Genomic DNA, 14,438 nt, shown 5'->3' with positions numbered 1-14,438 from the left:
CCAGATCCTTCTCCAGTCAGGTGCAAGCGGTCCACCTCTTCATGTCCTTGAACTACAGTAAACTCAGCTAAGATGGCTGAGTTCATTTAAACATTTAAAGAGTCTAGCGCACACACATAATCGCAATTTTCTGCTCCTCTTAACAGAGGTTGGCACAGTCACATATACATACATAACCAATTACTGTACATCTATGCCAAAACAATATAAGCCATCTTTTACAAACAAAATAAATAACAAGATTGAATGCAATGCATTACACTGGCTAAATATGTGTAACAAAAAGGCATCTATAATAAATTTTCTTGATATTATACAACAACATATTTTAACATATTTTAAGTTTGCAGTGGCTTCATCAATTAATGAATAATATTAAAAAACAAAGTACACATGATGCACATTTCTTTGTTCTTAATTTTCTAGAACTAGTTTAAGAATCTTGCTGTATTTATATGTAATTAATTAAGAGAAAGTACACCGCCATCTTATTCTGACGAAAGTGACTTGAACGCACTGCCGTAAACACGACTTCCCAGGAGGACTTATAGACGATGACGTCACCGGGGGGGCCAACTTCACACAGTGATTGACAGGGTGGGAGGGGGCGGGGCCAACTTCACGCAGTGATTGACATGGTGGGAGGGGACGGGGCCAACTTCACACAGTGATTGACAGGGAGGGAGGGGGGCGGGGCCAACTTCACGCAGTGATTGACAGGGTGGGGTGGGAGGGGAGGGGGCGGGGCCAACTTCACACAGTGATTGACAATGAGGGGGCGGGGCCAACTTCACACAGTGATTGACAGGGTGGGTGGGGACGGGGCCAACTTCACGCAGTGATTGACAGGGTGGGAGGGGACGGGGCCAACTTCACGCAGTGATTGACATGGTGGGAGGGGACGGGGCCAACTTCACGCAGTGATTGACAGGGTGGGAGGGGGCGGGGCCAACTTCACACAAGGCTTGTTTGACTTCACACAGCTCTGCGCAGACCGATCGGCGGCTGACTTGAAGCAGTGCATGCCGGTTAGAAATTTTGTCCGACTTGATAAAGTGCCGACGCCACGTGACTGTGACATATGCCATCAAAGTACCGCGAGAGCGATTCGAGAGTAGCCGGAGAACTCAGCCAGTGCAGCTTCTCAAGAGCGGCTGCACGAGCTCTGATGACGACACAGCTGTTCCACGATTGGCCGGATTCACCGCATGACAACGATCACGTGTGTTTTGTGTTTATTCGAACACCTTTAGTTCCTCTAAAGCTCACAAATCAGTTTTTTATAACAGTAAATACTCTTTTCATGTAGTTGCGATGTTATATGTTATAAACGAGCCGTTCGATGTAGGCGACTCCTGTCTGCCTCGCTGCCTGCTGTGAGTGTGTTTGCTTCGGTGCTGTAAGCTCCGTCTTAGCCTCGTATTTCCTTGTTTTGAACCATCATTTACTACAATTTCTAGTTGTTTATACTACTACTAAATACAGCTTACCCAACATCTCAGATTAACCTGACATCGCAAGCTTCCGTTACTACTAGCACAACACGCTAGTAATTCGCTAGCCTGTTAACGCGCCACCCGTGCGCTCAGCTATTTTTATTGATTTATTTTCTCTCGCGCCTTTGAGTTCATAAAAGCTCAGGTGAGTAAGAATCACTCAACAAACACGGTGAGAAATGTCTTGTCCTGTTATTATCATGCGTCGCGTCTGAATGCGTTGTTGTTTTTGGAGCTCTATCGATTTGATTTATAATTCTTGATTTTTCTCTTTAAACTCGCTTACAACGAACATTTTCTGCTTTTCCTCACTGAGAAGCACTTCTGCTCAAACCTCATAGTTACAACGCGGACTGTTGAGCAGACGCGTCTCAAGCCTATTAGTGATCCAACGCTGGATACTCTTAAAGGTTACGTCCGTGGATCACGGCTGAACGCGTCTTCTCCACACTCACTTACAAACAAATTTTTTATTAATTTTTTCGCCTATCGTGCTTCAACTCTACACCCCTACCACTAAAAAAACCTAAAAAATAAAATAAAATAAAAAAATATATATATATATAAAAAAAAATTCAATAAATGGATTATATCCAAGACTTCAGTCATAAATTAGTATTAATATTGATAGCATCACTGGTAGCTTCGTTGCTAACTCACTGTCCATCTGTTAAAATGGCGAATATATCAGATGAAAGTAGTCTACCGTTTGGTGCAGGTGAGGACACATTTGAGCTGCACGCACTGCAGTCTGAGCTGGAAGCTGTTGAGAAACAGATCCACAACCTTTTATTGAGACAGGCCGAGCTGAGAGACCGGTGTTTGGCTCTTGAAACATCACGCGCCGATGCACACAAATCAGTGTTTAACGTTACTAACCCGCTGACTCCGACCGCGTCTACTCCGTGCGTTCCTCAGCATCGGTCGCAATCAGCCATGGTCTCGTTCACTCCGGCTCCAACACGCCACCACGAAGCCTGGGTGGTTCCGCAGCGGAAGACGCGAGTCAGGTTTAGACCAAGACTTTCTCCGACCCTCCCGGTTTTCGAGTTATCCACACAAAACCGCTTCTCCCCTCTACGCGAAACAGAACGCGATGCTGTGATCATCGGCGATTCCATCGTTCGGCACGTACACGCTACGTTAGGTAAAAGTAAGGTGCACAGTCACTGCTTTCCTGGTGCTCGTGTTTCTGAAATCGCTGCTCGCGTTCCCGAGATCCTGAACGGTGACGAGCGCGTCGGAACTGTGGTCCTGCACGCGGGAGTGAACGACATCAGGCTGCGCCAGACGGAGATTCTGAAGAAAGACTTCAGGAATCTAATCGATACGGTACGCAGCACATCGCCTGAAACAACGATCATTGTGTCAGGACCGCTTCCCACGTACCGATTAGGGCATGAAAAGTTCAGCAGATTATTTGCGCTAAATGAATGGTTAATGTCATGGTGCAATGAGCAGAAACTGCTCTTTGTAAATAATTGGAATCTGTTTTGGGAGCGTCCTAGGCTTTTCCGTGCTGATGGCTTACACCCAAGCAGATTCGGAGCGGATCTTCTGTCAGATAACATCTCCAAAATGTTAAATACCCTTTGACTAGTAGCCAAAAGTCCAAATCATAGTCTCTGCTGCACCAATTTAACTGATATAAATACTAGTGTAGAACATTGCATAGAAACCGTGTCTATTCCTCGTTTAGTGAGATCAAATAATAAATCTACTGCAGGATCTAGGAAAAATCTAATTGTTATTAAAACAGAAAATGTTGCTATTAGTAAACAAAAACTATTTCTAAAGCTAGGTCTTCTAAACATTAGATCACTCACACCTAAGGCAGTTATTGTAAATGAAATAGTCACAGATAATAGCTTCGATGTACTTTGCCTTACTGAAACCTGGCTTAAACCAAATGATTATTTCGGTATTAATGAGTCTACTCCTCCTGGATACTGTTATAAGCATGAGCCCCGTCTGATTGGTCGTGGCGGAGGTGTTGCAACCATCTATAGAGATATTCTAAATGTTACTCAGAAAACGGGTTATAAGTTTATTTCATTTGAAGTACTTGTACTAAATGTTACGCTCTTAGATGTTAGAAAAACATCCCTATTATCTCTAGCCTTGGCTACCGTATATAGACCGCCAGGGCCTTACGCTGATTTCCTAAAAGAGTTTGCAGATTTTCTCTCAGACCTATTAGTCAATGTCGATAAAGCATTGATTGTTGGAGATTTTAACATACACGTAGATAATCCAAATGATGCGTTAGGAGCTGCGTTTACAGATTTATTAAATTAATTTGGGGTCAAGCAAAACGTCACCGGACCAACACATCGTCTTAATCATACACTCGATTTAATTATATCACATGGAACCGATCCAACCGATATAGATATCATTCCACAAAGTGATGAAGTCACTGATCACTACATGGTAACTTGCATATTACGTACTGCTGTAATATGTCATGCGGCGTCGCGTTATCAACCAGGCAGAACAATCCTCCCATCCACCATAGATCATTTCTCAAATTGCTTATCTAATCTGTCTCAACTGCTGCCTGAACCCAAACAAACAGATGAACTAGAAGAACTAACTAGCACTATGAGCACCATTCTCTCTAGAACATTGGATGTGGTTGCACCTATTAAATTAAAAAAGGTCAGAGAGAAAAATAAAGCACCATGGTATAACAATACTACGCATGTTTTAAAGAGAGAAACCCGTATTTTAGAGCGTAAATGGAAACAAACTAATTTAGAGGTCTTTAGAATCGCGTGGAAAGACATTTCATGAACTTCTTCACTGAGAAAATAGAAAGCATCAGAACCACAATTGTAAACGTTCAATCTTCAATCGCGCCTTATAATTCAGCTTCAATTATCACCCCGCAAGAACAATTACAGTGCTTTACAACTATAGAACAAAAAGAGTTAAATAAACTTATCACTTCATCTAAAACAACAACATGTTTATTAGATCCTATACCATAGGATGTCCTGTTACTTTATCCTCTACAGTAAAAGACCTGGGTGTTATACTCGATTGCAACCTGTCTTTTGAAAATCATATTTCATATGTTACAAAAACACCCTTTTTCCACCTTAGAAACATTGCTAAGCTACGTAATATGCTATCAGTTTCTGATGCAGAAAAGTTAGTTCATGCATTCATGACCTCGAGACTGGATTACTGTAATGCTTTATTAGCTGGTTGTCCTGCATCCTCAATAAACAAGCTACAGTTAGTCCAAAATGCCGCCGCTAGAGTTCTTATGAGATCAAGAAAATATGATCATATAACACCGATTTTATCATCACTACATTGGTTACCTATAAAGTTCCGTATTAATTATAAGATATTGCTACTGACTTACAAAGCCCTAAACGGCTTAGCTCCAGTCTATTTAACGGATCTTCTATCACCCTATAATCCATCGCGCTCTTTAAGATCACTAATCTACTATTCATTCTAGTACTAATGGAAAAGCTATTAAGACTGTCACAAAACATATTAAATAAATTATTTACAAAATATCCTCCAACGTTTTGCAACACTTTGCAGTTTGAATGATGTCTTGTATGAACATGACGGAGTATGTTTTTATGTTTCCACTTTTCGATCGCGCCCGCGCCTCTCACACACACACACACACACACACACACACACACACACACCTCACACACACACACATACAACATATTCCAGCATTGGAATCTTGCAGCCTGTTATAGCCGTAATAAAAAATAATTATAAAATAGTCAACCTAACATATTAAAAATTGCACTGCTCTGCAGGGGCGATTCCAGGATTTTATAAATGGGGGGGCACAGGGGGGGCACAGGGGGGACCAAGAACCAGTCGGGGGGGCCAATCAGAAAATTCAACTGAAAATAAATACTGGTTTAGAAAATATTAAGCACGATCTCCAAAATCTTGTGCAATGCCACGTGCTCTAATATAGATGGTATTATTTTTTTTGTATTTTGCATGGATTAGACAACACAGTTCTGTTCCAATAAATACAAAATAAAAATCACAGACATTATTTAGTCATTTAACATAATTTTATTTACTTTACTTTTTACATTACTTTATTTTCAACACAAAAATTAAGTGTGTGTGTGTGTGTGTGTGTGTGTGTGTGTGTGTGTGTGTGTGTGTGTGTGTGTGTGTGTGTGTGTGTGTGTGTGTGTGTGTGTAAACATTCTCAGCATGAAATGTGTCTGTTCCTGTGGGTTAACTGCACCATCACATGTATTATGCTCTGCTCTGTATTCTGCGTATTTTTATTTTTTATTTTTTTTTGCTGGCTACCAAATAGTTTGATAAACTCATCCATGTCCAGGAACTTGGCTCTCCGTGACTCTACACTGAGCACTCCCAGGTCATATATAATTTAGTGTGTACATACGTAAACACTGACGTGTTGTGGTGTCTCTTTCCTCCTGTTTTAAAAAAGCGCAACTGTGCTCGCTAATCAAACAGTGATTGACAGCACTCTGGTCCAATGGTGCGGTGGGCATTTTCAGGTTGACAGTAAATCTAGCCCAATGAGATTGGAGGGGGGGCACCAGGGGGGGGCAATCATATTCCAGGGGGGGGCGGTGCCACCCCGTGCCCCCCCTCTAGACACACCCCTGCTGCTCTGTTTAAATTGTCTGCAGTATAATTCGTACATTCACAGTAAGCACCGCTCCACAGTCATATTCCATATTCACACAGTGATTGACAGGAAGGAGGCGGGGCCAACTTCACGCAGTGATTGACAGGGTGGAATGCATTTTCAATTTGCACAATGAATTTTGCTTCATTCATTGCGGGACATTTAATGAAAATGCAATTGCCTTAACTGTGGGTGTAAATGCAATTAAGAAAAATAACATTTGAATGATCATTTTGCTACATTATTTGTTTGAACATGTTAAACATATCTAATCATTTCTGTAATACATTTTAATTTTACTTTTGCAACTTATAAAGCATTAAAATGTTCAATTTACATATTAAAACTAGTGTATGAAATGGCAAATGTAAATTATATAATTGAATTTTCATTTTCATTTTGCACCAATGTAATGGAAAATGTAAATTTAAATACAGAAATGCATTGCCATTTTACATATTGCATTGTCATTTTGCATATTACATTTCAAATTGAATATTGCTACCCATAAGCTTCCATAGAATTCTCATTGGTTTGCTGGCATTTGGGGGGTTTCATGTGAAAGGAAAGCTGACTGTGAATAGAGGTAGGGTGTCCTATTTAGTAATTTTAGGTTTCAGAAGGGTACTCACGAGCGCCCCTCTGCGGTCGATATGTGCTCTAAATGCGCACTGAAGCGATCGAGCTCCACAGCAGACTTGTTCCCGACAGTCAAAGTGGCGTTACGTCAGGAAAGTGCGGACTCAGAGGAAGACCGCGAGTGTTTAGGGTGCCGTTTGTGACAGGGCCAAACTCACAATTGCGTGACATAAAAAGTCAGAATTGCGAGTTTGTACCTTGCAATTCTGAGGGGAAAAACAGAATTGTGAGATAAAAAGTCACAATTATCTTTTAAATTGTTTTATTCGTGGCGGAAACAAGCTTCCATAAATTAGAGGCAACCAGTGGCGAATTAGTCTTCCAGGTTTGATGTCATCCCTGTAGGGTCTCATGGACTTAAAGGGATAGTTCACTTTGAAATTAATTTTTGGTATGTTTTAGCTTACCTCAAGGGCATCCAAGATGTAGGTGTCTTTTTTTCCGCAGTAGTTTCAATTTTTATATTTTTAGGTCAAACCGTTCTTGTCTGTCAGTCATAATGCAGGTCTATGGTCATTATCTCAAAACACATGCACAGAGTCCAAATTAAAACAATTCCCCGTCGTCCAAATGAAACAATTCCCCATCGTAAGTACACATTGATGGCCTAAGACACGAAACGAGCGGTTTGTGTGAGAAAACGAACAGTATTTATGTCGTTTTTACCACTTATACGCAGCCATGTCGAAGTGATCTGATCTGACGTGTGCGCAGACTGGTGCATAGATATATACACACTAGATGTCGCCTTAAAGACATTCGTTCAATGAACTGCCGTAGACAAGGCGACATCTAGTGTGTATATATCTATGCACCAGTCTGCGCACACGTCAGATCAGAGCACTTCGACATGGCTGCGTATAAGTGGTAAAAACGATATAAATACTGTTCGTTTTCTCACACAAACCGCTCGTTTCGTGTCTTAGGCCATCAATGTGTACTTATGATGGGGAATTGTTTCATTTGGACGACGGGGAATTGTTTTAATTTGGACTCTGTGCATGCTCTTTGAGACCGTGACCATAGACCTGCATTATAATTATGACTGACAGACAAGAACGGTTTGACCTAAAAATATAAAAATTTTAACTACTGCGGAAAAAAAGACACCTACATCTTGGATGTCCTTGAGGTAAGCTAAAACATACCAAAAATTTATTTAAAAGTGAACTATCCCTTTAAAGGGCACGCAGAAGCCATTGTAAGTCTACAAGACTGAAAGTGCATATGAAGTGTGCCATTTAGGACAGGGCCTTTATATCTCGGTGAATGGACTCTGACAAAATGAAACACCTCTGATTGGCCACTGCGTTCAATAGACCAACAAACATGACTGTGATTGGCTACATTTCTCACCGCTGTAAAAACATTTGACGTTCTCCAGAGCTCAAACACAAACACACACTTGAGAGTTTGCCAGTATGATATTATTACAGCATCAACTGAGGGTGATCTTGCATTCGCTTGAGAGTGCTTATATTTAAATTTGACTTTGTGATGTTTTTTACAATTTTTTTATTTAACAAACTATTTGTGATCAAGCATTAATTGACGGACCCCTGTAGTACGGCTGCGGACCCTTGTGTTAAACTGATCTGATCTGAACTGAGAGAGTGAAGAGTGTGTCATTGTTCTCTACAGGTTGATGAATTGTGGAGTCACAGATGAAGGTTGTTCTGCTCTGGCTTCAGCTCTGAGATCAAACCCCTCACACCTGAGACATCTGAATCTGACTGTGAATAAACTAGGAGATTCAGTTCATCTGCTCTCTGCTGTACTGGAGGATCCTCACTGTAAACTGGAGACACTGTGGTAAGATAAACTCTCTGATAAACACATATTTTGTCCTTGGTAAATATATTATTTATTAGTAATTTAATAGTTTTTAACTTTTTTACTCAGTGATCACCAACTTTGCTTGTTAAACTCTAGCTTGTTTTCGGGTCTGAAGAAGGAGTCCAACCAAACAATTACACATCCACACAACACAAATGAGAGACAATTGAATAAATTGTATTGAGAGCTCATTTTCTGTACAATTATAGTTTGACCAGGAAAACCAAAACCAGTATTTTATGTGTGATTCATAGACACTCAGTTAAACAATAAATTACAAGTGATACTTACTTCAGTCCAAATGCACATTAAATAAATATTCAGTTAAATCAGTGAACATCACAGGTGAGCCAATGCTTGATTAAACATGCAAATCCTAAAACATAAATGTTCTCCCCAGTATATACAGTACTGTGCGAAAGTCTTAGGCATGTTAATACCCCCCCCCCCCCCAAAAAATAATTTTAAGTCAGTTATTTATATATTTTGCTGTAGTGTGTCAGTAGGAAATATCAGTTTAGATTTCCAAACATTCTTTTTGCCATTAATTGTAATAATCCAGTGAGATTTGTGTATGCACAAGGAATCTGACAACAGCCGGTATGATCTGATCTCACCATCATCGAGTCCGTCTGTGATTACATGAAGAAACAGAAAAATGATTAACATGCCTAAGACTTTTGCACAGTACTATATTTAAGGGTTAATACCCGACGAGGTGTCCATTGTCAGGTATTAATGGACGACGGCGAGGTGTGAACCGTCCGACGCGCAGCGAAGTCCATTAATACCTGACAATGGACACCTCGAAGGGCATTAACCCGCTTATACCATGGTCACTTGCCAAATAACACATTTTTAAAACATTAGTTTATATTTTAATTAGTTTTACAATCGAAATCTAAAGTTTTTACAAACAATAACTTGGTTTCCCTGGTTACGCCTGACGGTTTATTTAGCAACCGGAGATATTTATAGTCCGCTCAGCTCGTAGAACCCTTCAGTTTACTGCCTGTTGCTATGGTTACTCACAGCTGATGTAGCCAGCGCATTTATTTATTAATTTCGAACGGTAAACAGTCAGTTTCACCAGAACTCCTTTACTAGGTGTCCTCTATCACTTTTTAATGGACACCCTGCAGCCAATCAGAATCGAGTATTCACCCAGACCATGGTATAAAGTATATATATATAATTACTCCACATCACAAACAAGACAAAACATTACACAAATACACAAAGTATAAATGTTATATTAAAACAATCAGTGTTTTTGAACTGACAGAGTTACAACACCCACAGACTTCCATAGGAATCGAGGAATGCGGAAGTAAAGTTTTGTATTGCAGTAAATATCATTACAATAAGGCAAAACAAAACTATAATAAATGTCCTAAAAAACAGAGCACAATATAAAAAGGAAAAAGAAATGGGAAAAATATCAGGGACAAAAAGACTTCAGGTTCTTCTCATAATTGAAACTTCTTTAATAAATTGATTATTCTTCCACTTTTCAATGTTGACATTCTTAAGGATTTACAGTAAATCCAAAATTATTTTTAAGATACAGAAAACAATGCACTGAAAAAGTGTGTAGGATTTAAATGATTGAATCATGCACATCAGTTCCACATGAACCAATTAAGTTCAACAAAGATAATTTGTTCACATAATGTCAACATCGTGGAATCAAGTCATTTCCAAGTAACCCAATTAAGAAGTTTTAAAGTGATTTTAATATGGTTCCCTAACTGGATTAATTCATTCAATTTCTTATATTTGTGTCACATGACTGAGTTATAAGATTGTATTAGATTGCTACAAAACTATTAATTAGCAATAGCATATATTAGCATGCTAAATGCTAAGCATGAAATCTAATTGTAATATAAGTAATAAAAATATTAGAATTTTTATTTTATTTTAAATGGCCATTAATGGATCATAATTATTGGACAAATATTTAGAAACAAAAATATCTTCAAATATTAAATTAATATTATTGAACTAAAATATAGTACATTTAATTGATAAAGTTACACTTCAGGTGTTATTAATGTTATCTCTTTATCACTCCATAGTTACAGCACTGCATGGTATTTGTCCCTCAGTTTCTCCTCAAGTTCATGGAGAACCGGCATCCTTTATAAAGCAGTGTAGGATATAGTGGCATTGCTTGTCACTACATTCAAATCACATCACACACTGCAATCTTTAATAAAATGGTCATTTTACACAGTTTACACAGCGTCATTGTTCTCTACAGGTTGAAATATTGTGGAGTCACAGATGAAGATTGTTTGAGGAAGATCTTGCATTCGTTTGAGAGTGCTTATATTTAAATTTGACTTTGTGATGTTTTTTACCCATGTTTAAATTTTTTTACAAAAAATTCTTTGTGATCAAGCATTTAAGTCCCTGTAAAGTCAAAATTAAGTATGTGTTCTGAGTTTGTCACACCACAGAAAAATGTGTTATTAGCCACCCAGACAAATTTCAATGATAAAAAAGCCGGCAAGTACATAAAATAAGCTATCAAAATCTTGAAAAAATGAGCAGGAGTCTCTGCTCTCAAACGCTGGGGGCGTGTCCGCTGGCTGCGCTGAAACCACGCCCACTCGCGGGAAAGCTGCCGTCGCCACACTCAGCTGTCACCGCTACAGCCGGAATGGATGCTCCTAGAAGCTTAATTGGTTTTACAAAGCCATACATGTTCGAGCCTGGACTACCTACTATAATTATAACATAAGCACACAAGGCAACTTACACTCATTGGTGGGCACGCACTGCTGATGATGGCACCAGTTGTCGCAGGGCCAGCCCGAGGCATAAGCGAACTTATGGCGCTTTTCCATTACCAGTACCAGCTCGACTCGACTCGACTCGGCTCGGCTCGCTTTTCGCTCCGTTTTCCATTGCAGATAGTACCTCCACAATAGTACCTGGTCGTCATAGTGACGCCGCAGGAAACTGCCGTGACTTAATCTTTTACGCGAGACGCGCGAGATACACCCGCTACCCACACACACAGGACAATGGAGGAAATCGAGTGTATGCTGTTTTTGGATGTTTTTGTTTTTGTTTTTGCTGTTTTTTATTCAGGATACTCCGTCTGGCGCGTGCAATGATGACGCAGTGAATAGTGACGATTCTCTCTGACCAATCAGCAGTCTGCTGTGTTTTCACGTCACATTTTAGTATCGCCTCAGCTCGCTCAGAACCGCGCCGGAGGTGGTACAAAAAAAAGTACCTGGAAGCAGGTACAGGTACAACTTTTACACAGTGGAAAACCAAACAGAGCCGAGCCGAGCCGAGCCGAGCCGAGCTGGTACTGTGTAGTGGAAAAGCGCCATAAGCGGCTGCTTGGGGCCACCAGGGGGCCCCCAATCGAGTTTTTCTTTTTTTCTTTTTCTTTTTTTTACATATTAATTAACTTAAACAAGTGACATAAATGAATGAAAGGATTAATAATTCAAGACAAGAAAATTCTGATTTCATGATCAATATACCTGCCTACAACTGCTGCTGTGTCTGCCAGTGTTTGAGTCATGCGCATAACCTCGCGTGCATAGACAATTTGTGCGCAAAGTCACGGTAATGTTAAGCCATGTCACAAAAATTTGATTTGATCAATGATTTATCCTTTAAATGTAATAATATTCAGAACAGAACAAGAATAAAAAAACTATAAACAAGCCAAAACGAAATCATTTAAAGCGAAAGTGAAAGTAAGCGGCGTTGGGCTCACGTATCTCTCTCATTAGAATCAAAATGTTTCAACATTCGCGATGGATTTGGATGGTAAACTATTCTTTATCATAGGCTTTGTACTTCACTCACGTTCCAATATCGGCGGAAAAAAATCATCCTCTTCACACGCGCAAAAATGTGCTTGGAAACATCACAGTGGAAGATTACAAAGCTGGAATATGTTGTGTGTGTGTGTGTGTGAGTCGCGGGCGCGATCAAACAGTGGAAACATAAAAACATACTCCGTCATGTTCATACAAGACATCATTCAAACTGCAAAGTGTTGCAAACGTTGGAGGATATTTTGCAAATAATTTTTTTAATATGTTTTGTGACACTTTGTTTTCAGAAGTTTCCAAGAGTTAGTAAAAGAGTAAAGAAAAAGTTACAACTTTAAGTATCTATTTTTTTTTTTTTTTGTATTAATACATAACCTCATTGTATTCATTTATAATGCAACATTATAGCGTGACATTGTGTCAATAATCGTCAAGCACAGGTGACTCCGCGTGGTGGGAGGGGGCCCCTAAATCAAATTCTGCTTAGGGCCCCCAAAAGGCTGGGGCCGGCACTGAGTTGTCGGCGCGACGGGAGTATGAACACCGAGGCGGGAGATAGTCGGTTCGGCCCCATTCACCAGTAACACCGGATTATCAGTGAATCCCAGTTGTCTCCGACGAAAGTTTATAAAACTATCCCGTGTAAAATGATCACTACAGAGGCGGGTTTTGGCGGTGATCCTCAGCTCTCCATCAAGGTGGCTCACCTATTCACTCATTTATTCACAAAATTAATCCACATCTTCTTGATGTGATCGTTTTTCGGAAATTTTAATAAGGACACCGATCTGTTTTGTACGTGATCGCATCCAGGTAGTATGCATTTCCGTGACGAAGGCATAGCTAGCTAGCAAACTGTAGGCTGTAGTAACTAATAGTACAGACAGTAACTCGTGATCGGCAAACTGCTGTGATTGTGCTCTATTTATATTGTTAGGGGAGGGGCCAGCGTCAGGGGCTTCAGTGAGTCATCAAGTAGGGGCGTGTCCAGGAGCTCAGGGGCTCCAGTGAGTCATCAAGTAGGGGCGTGTCCAGGATCTCAGGGGCTCCGGTGCATCATCGAGCCCCCGTTTTAGCCCCGCCCAAAAAATCCGGAACACAGCAATGGTGAAAAACTGTTTAACGGTCTAACTCCACAATTCAGTACTTCACAGTTCACAGTCTTCGTAATATGTTTTAGCAATACATTTCTAACTTTTATAATGTGTTTAGAATTTTTTTTTTAGAATTGCCTTTACAGGGACTTTAATTGACGGACCCCCTGCAGTACGGCTGTGGACCCTTGTGTTAAACTGATCTGATCTGAACTGAGAGAGTGAAGAGTGTGTCATTGTTCTCTACAGGTTGAGTGGTTGTGGAGTCACAGATGAAGGTTGTTCTGCTCTGGCTTCAGCTCTGAGATCAAACCCCTCACACCTGAGATCTCTGCATCTGTCTGGGAATAAACTAGGAGATTCAGTTCATCTGCTCTCTGCTGTACTGGAGGATCCTCACTGTAAACTGGAGACACTGTGGTAAGATAAACTCTCTGATAAACACATATTTTGTCCTTGGTAAATATATTCTTTATTAGTAATTTAATAGTTTTTAACTTTTTTACTCAATGATCACCAACTTTGCTTGTTAAACTCTAGCTTGTTTTCGGGTCTGAAGAAGGAGTCCAACCAAACAATTACACATCCACACAACACAAATGAGAGACATTTGAATAAATTGTATTGAGAGCTCGTTTTCTGTACAATTATAGTTTGACCAGGAAAACCAAAACCAGTATTTTATGTGTGATTCATAGACACTCAGTTAAACAATAAATTACAAGTGATACTTACTTCAGTCCAAATGCACATTAAATAAATATTCAGTTAAATCAGTGAACATCACAGGTGAGCCAATGCTTGATTAAACATGCTAATCCTAAAACATAAATGTTCTCCCCAGTATATACAGTACTGTGCAAAAGTCTTAGGTATGTTAATACCCAGTTAAGTCAGT

General features: G+C 39.9%; 1 protein-coding gene across 1 annotated transcript in view; it reads left to right on the top strand.

Moving 5' to 3' along the window:
* The window catches only part of LOC309510013 (uncharacterized protein), a gene marked incomplete at its 3' end in the record, with an annotated part of 1,894,646 nt that overhangs the window by 638,304 nt on the left and 1,241,904 nt on the right, over nt 1–14,438 (top strand). Inside the window, exons 20-21 of the mRNA XM_082191149.1 lie at nt 8,443–8,613; nt 13,790–13,960. Coding sequence (XP_082047275.1) covers nt 8,443–8,613; nt 13,790–13,960 — 342 coding nt within the window. The remainder of the gene's footprint in view (nt 1–8,442; nt 8,614–13,789; nt 13,961–14,438) is intronic.

Source organism: Leuciscus leuciscus (assembly GCF_965113295.1).
Source record: "Leuciscus leuciscus genome assembly, contig: SUPER_11_unloc_1, whole genome shotgun sequence".
NCBI classification, from domain to species: Eukaryota; Metazoa; Chordata; class Actinopteri; order Cypriniformes; family Leuciscidae; genus Leuciscus; species Leuciscus leuciscus.
Note: the sequence above shows the minus strand (reverse complement) of the source record. Positions and strands in the feature narration are given on the sequence as shown.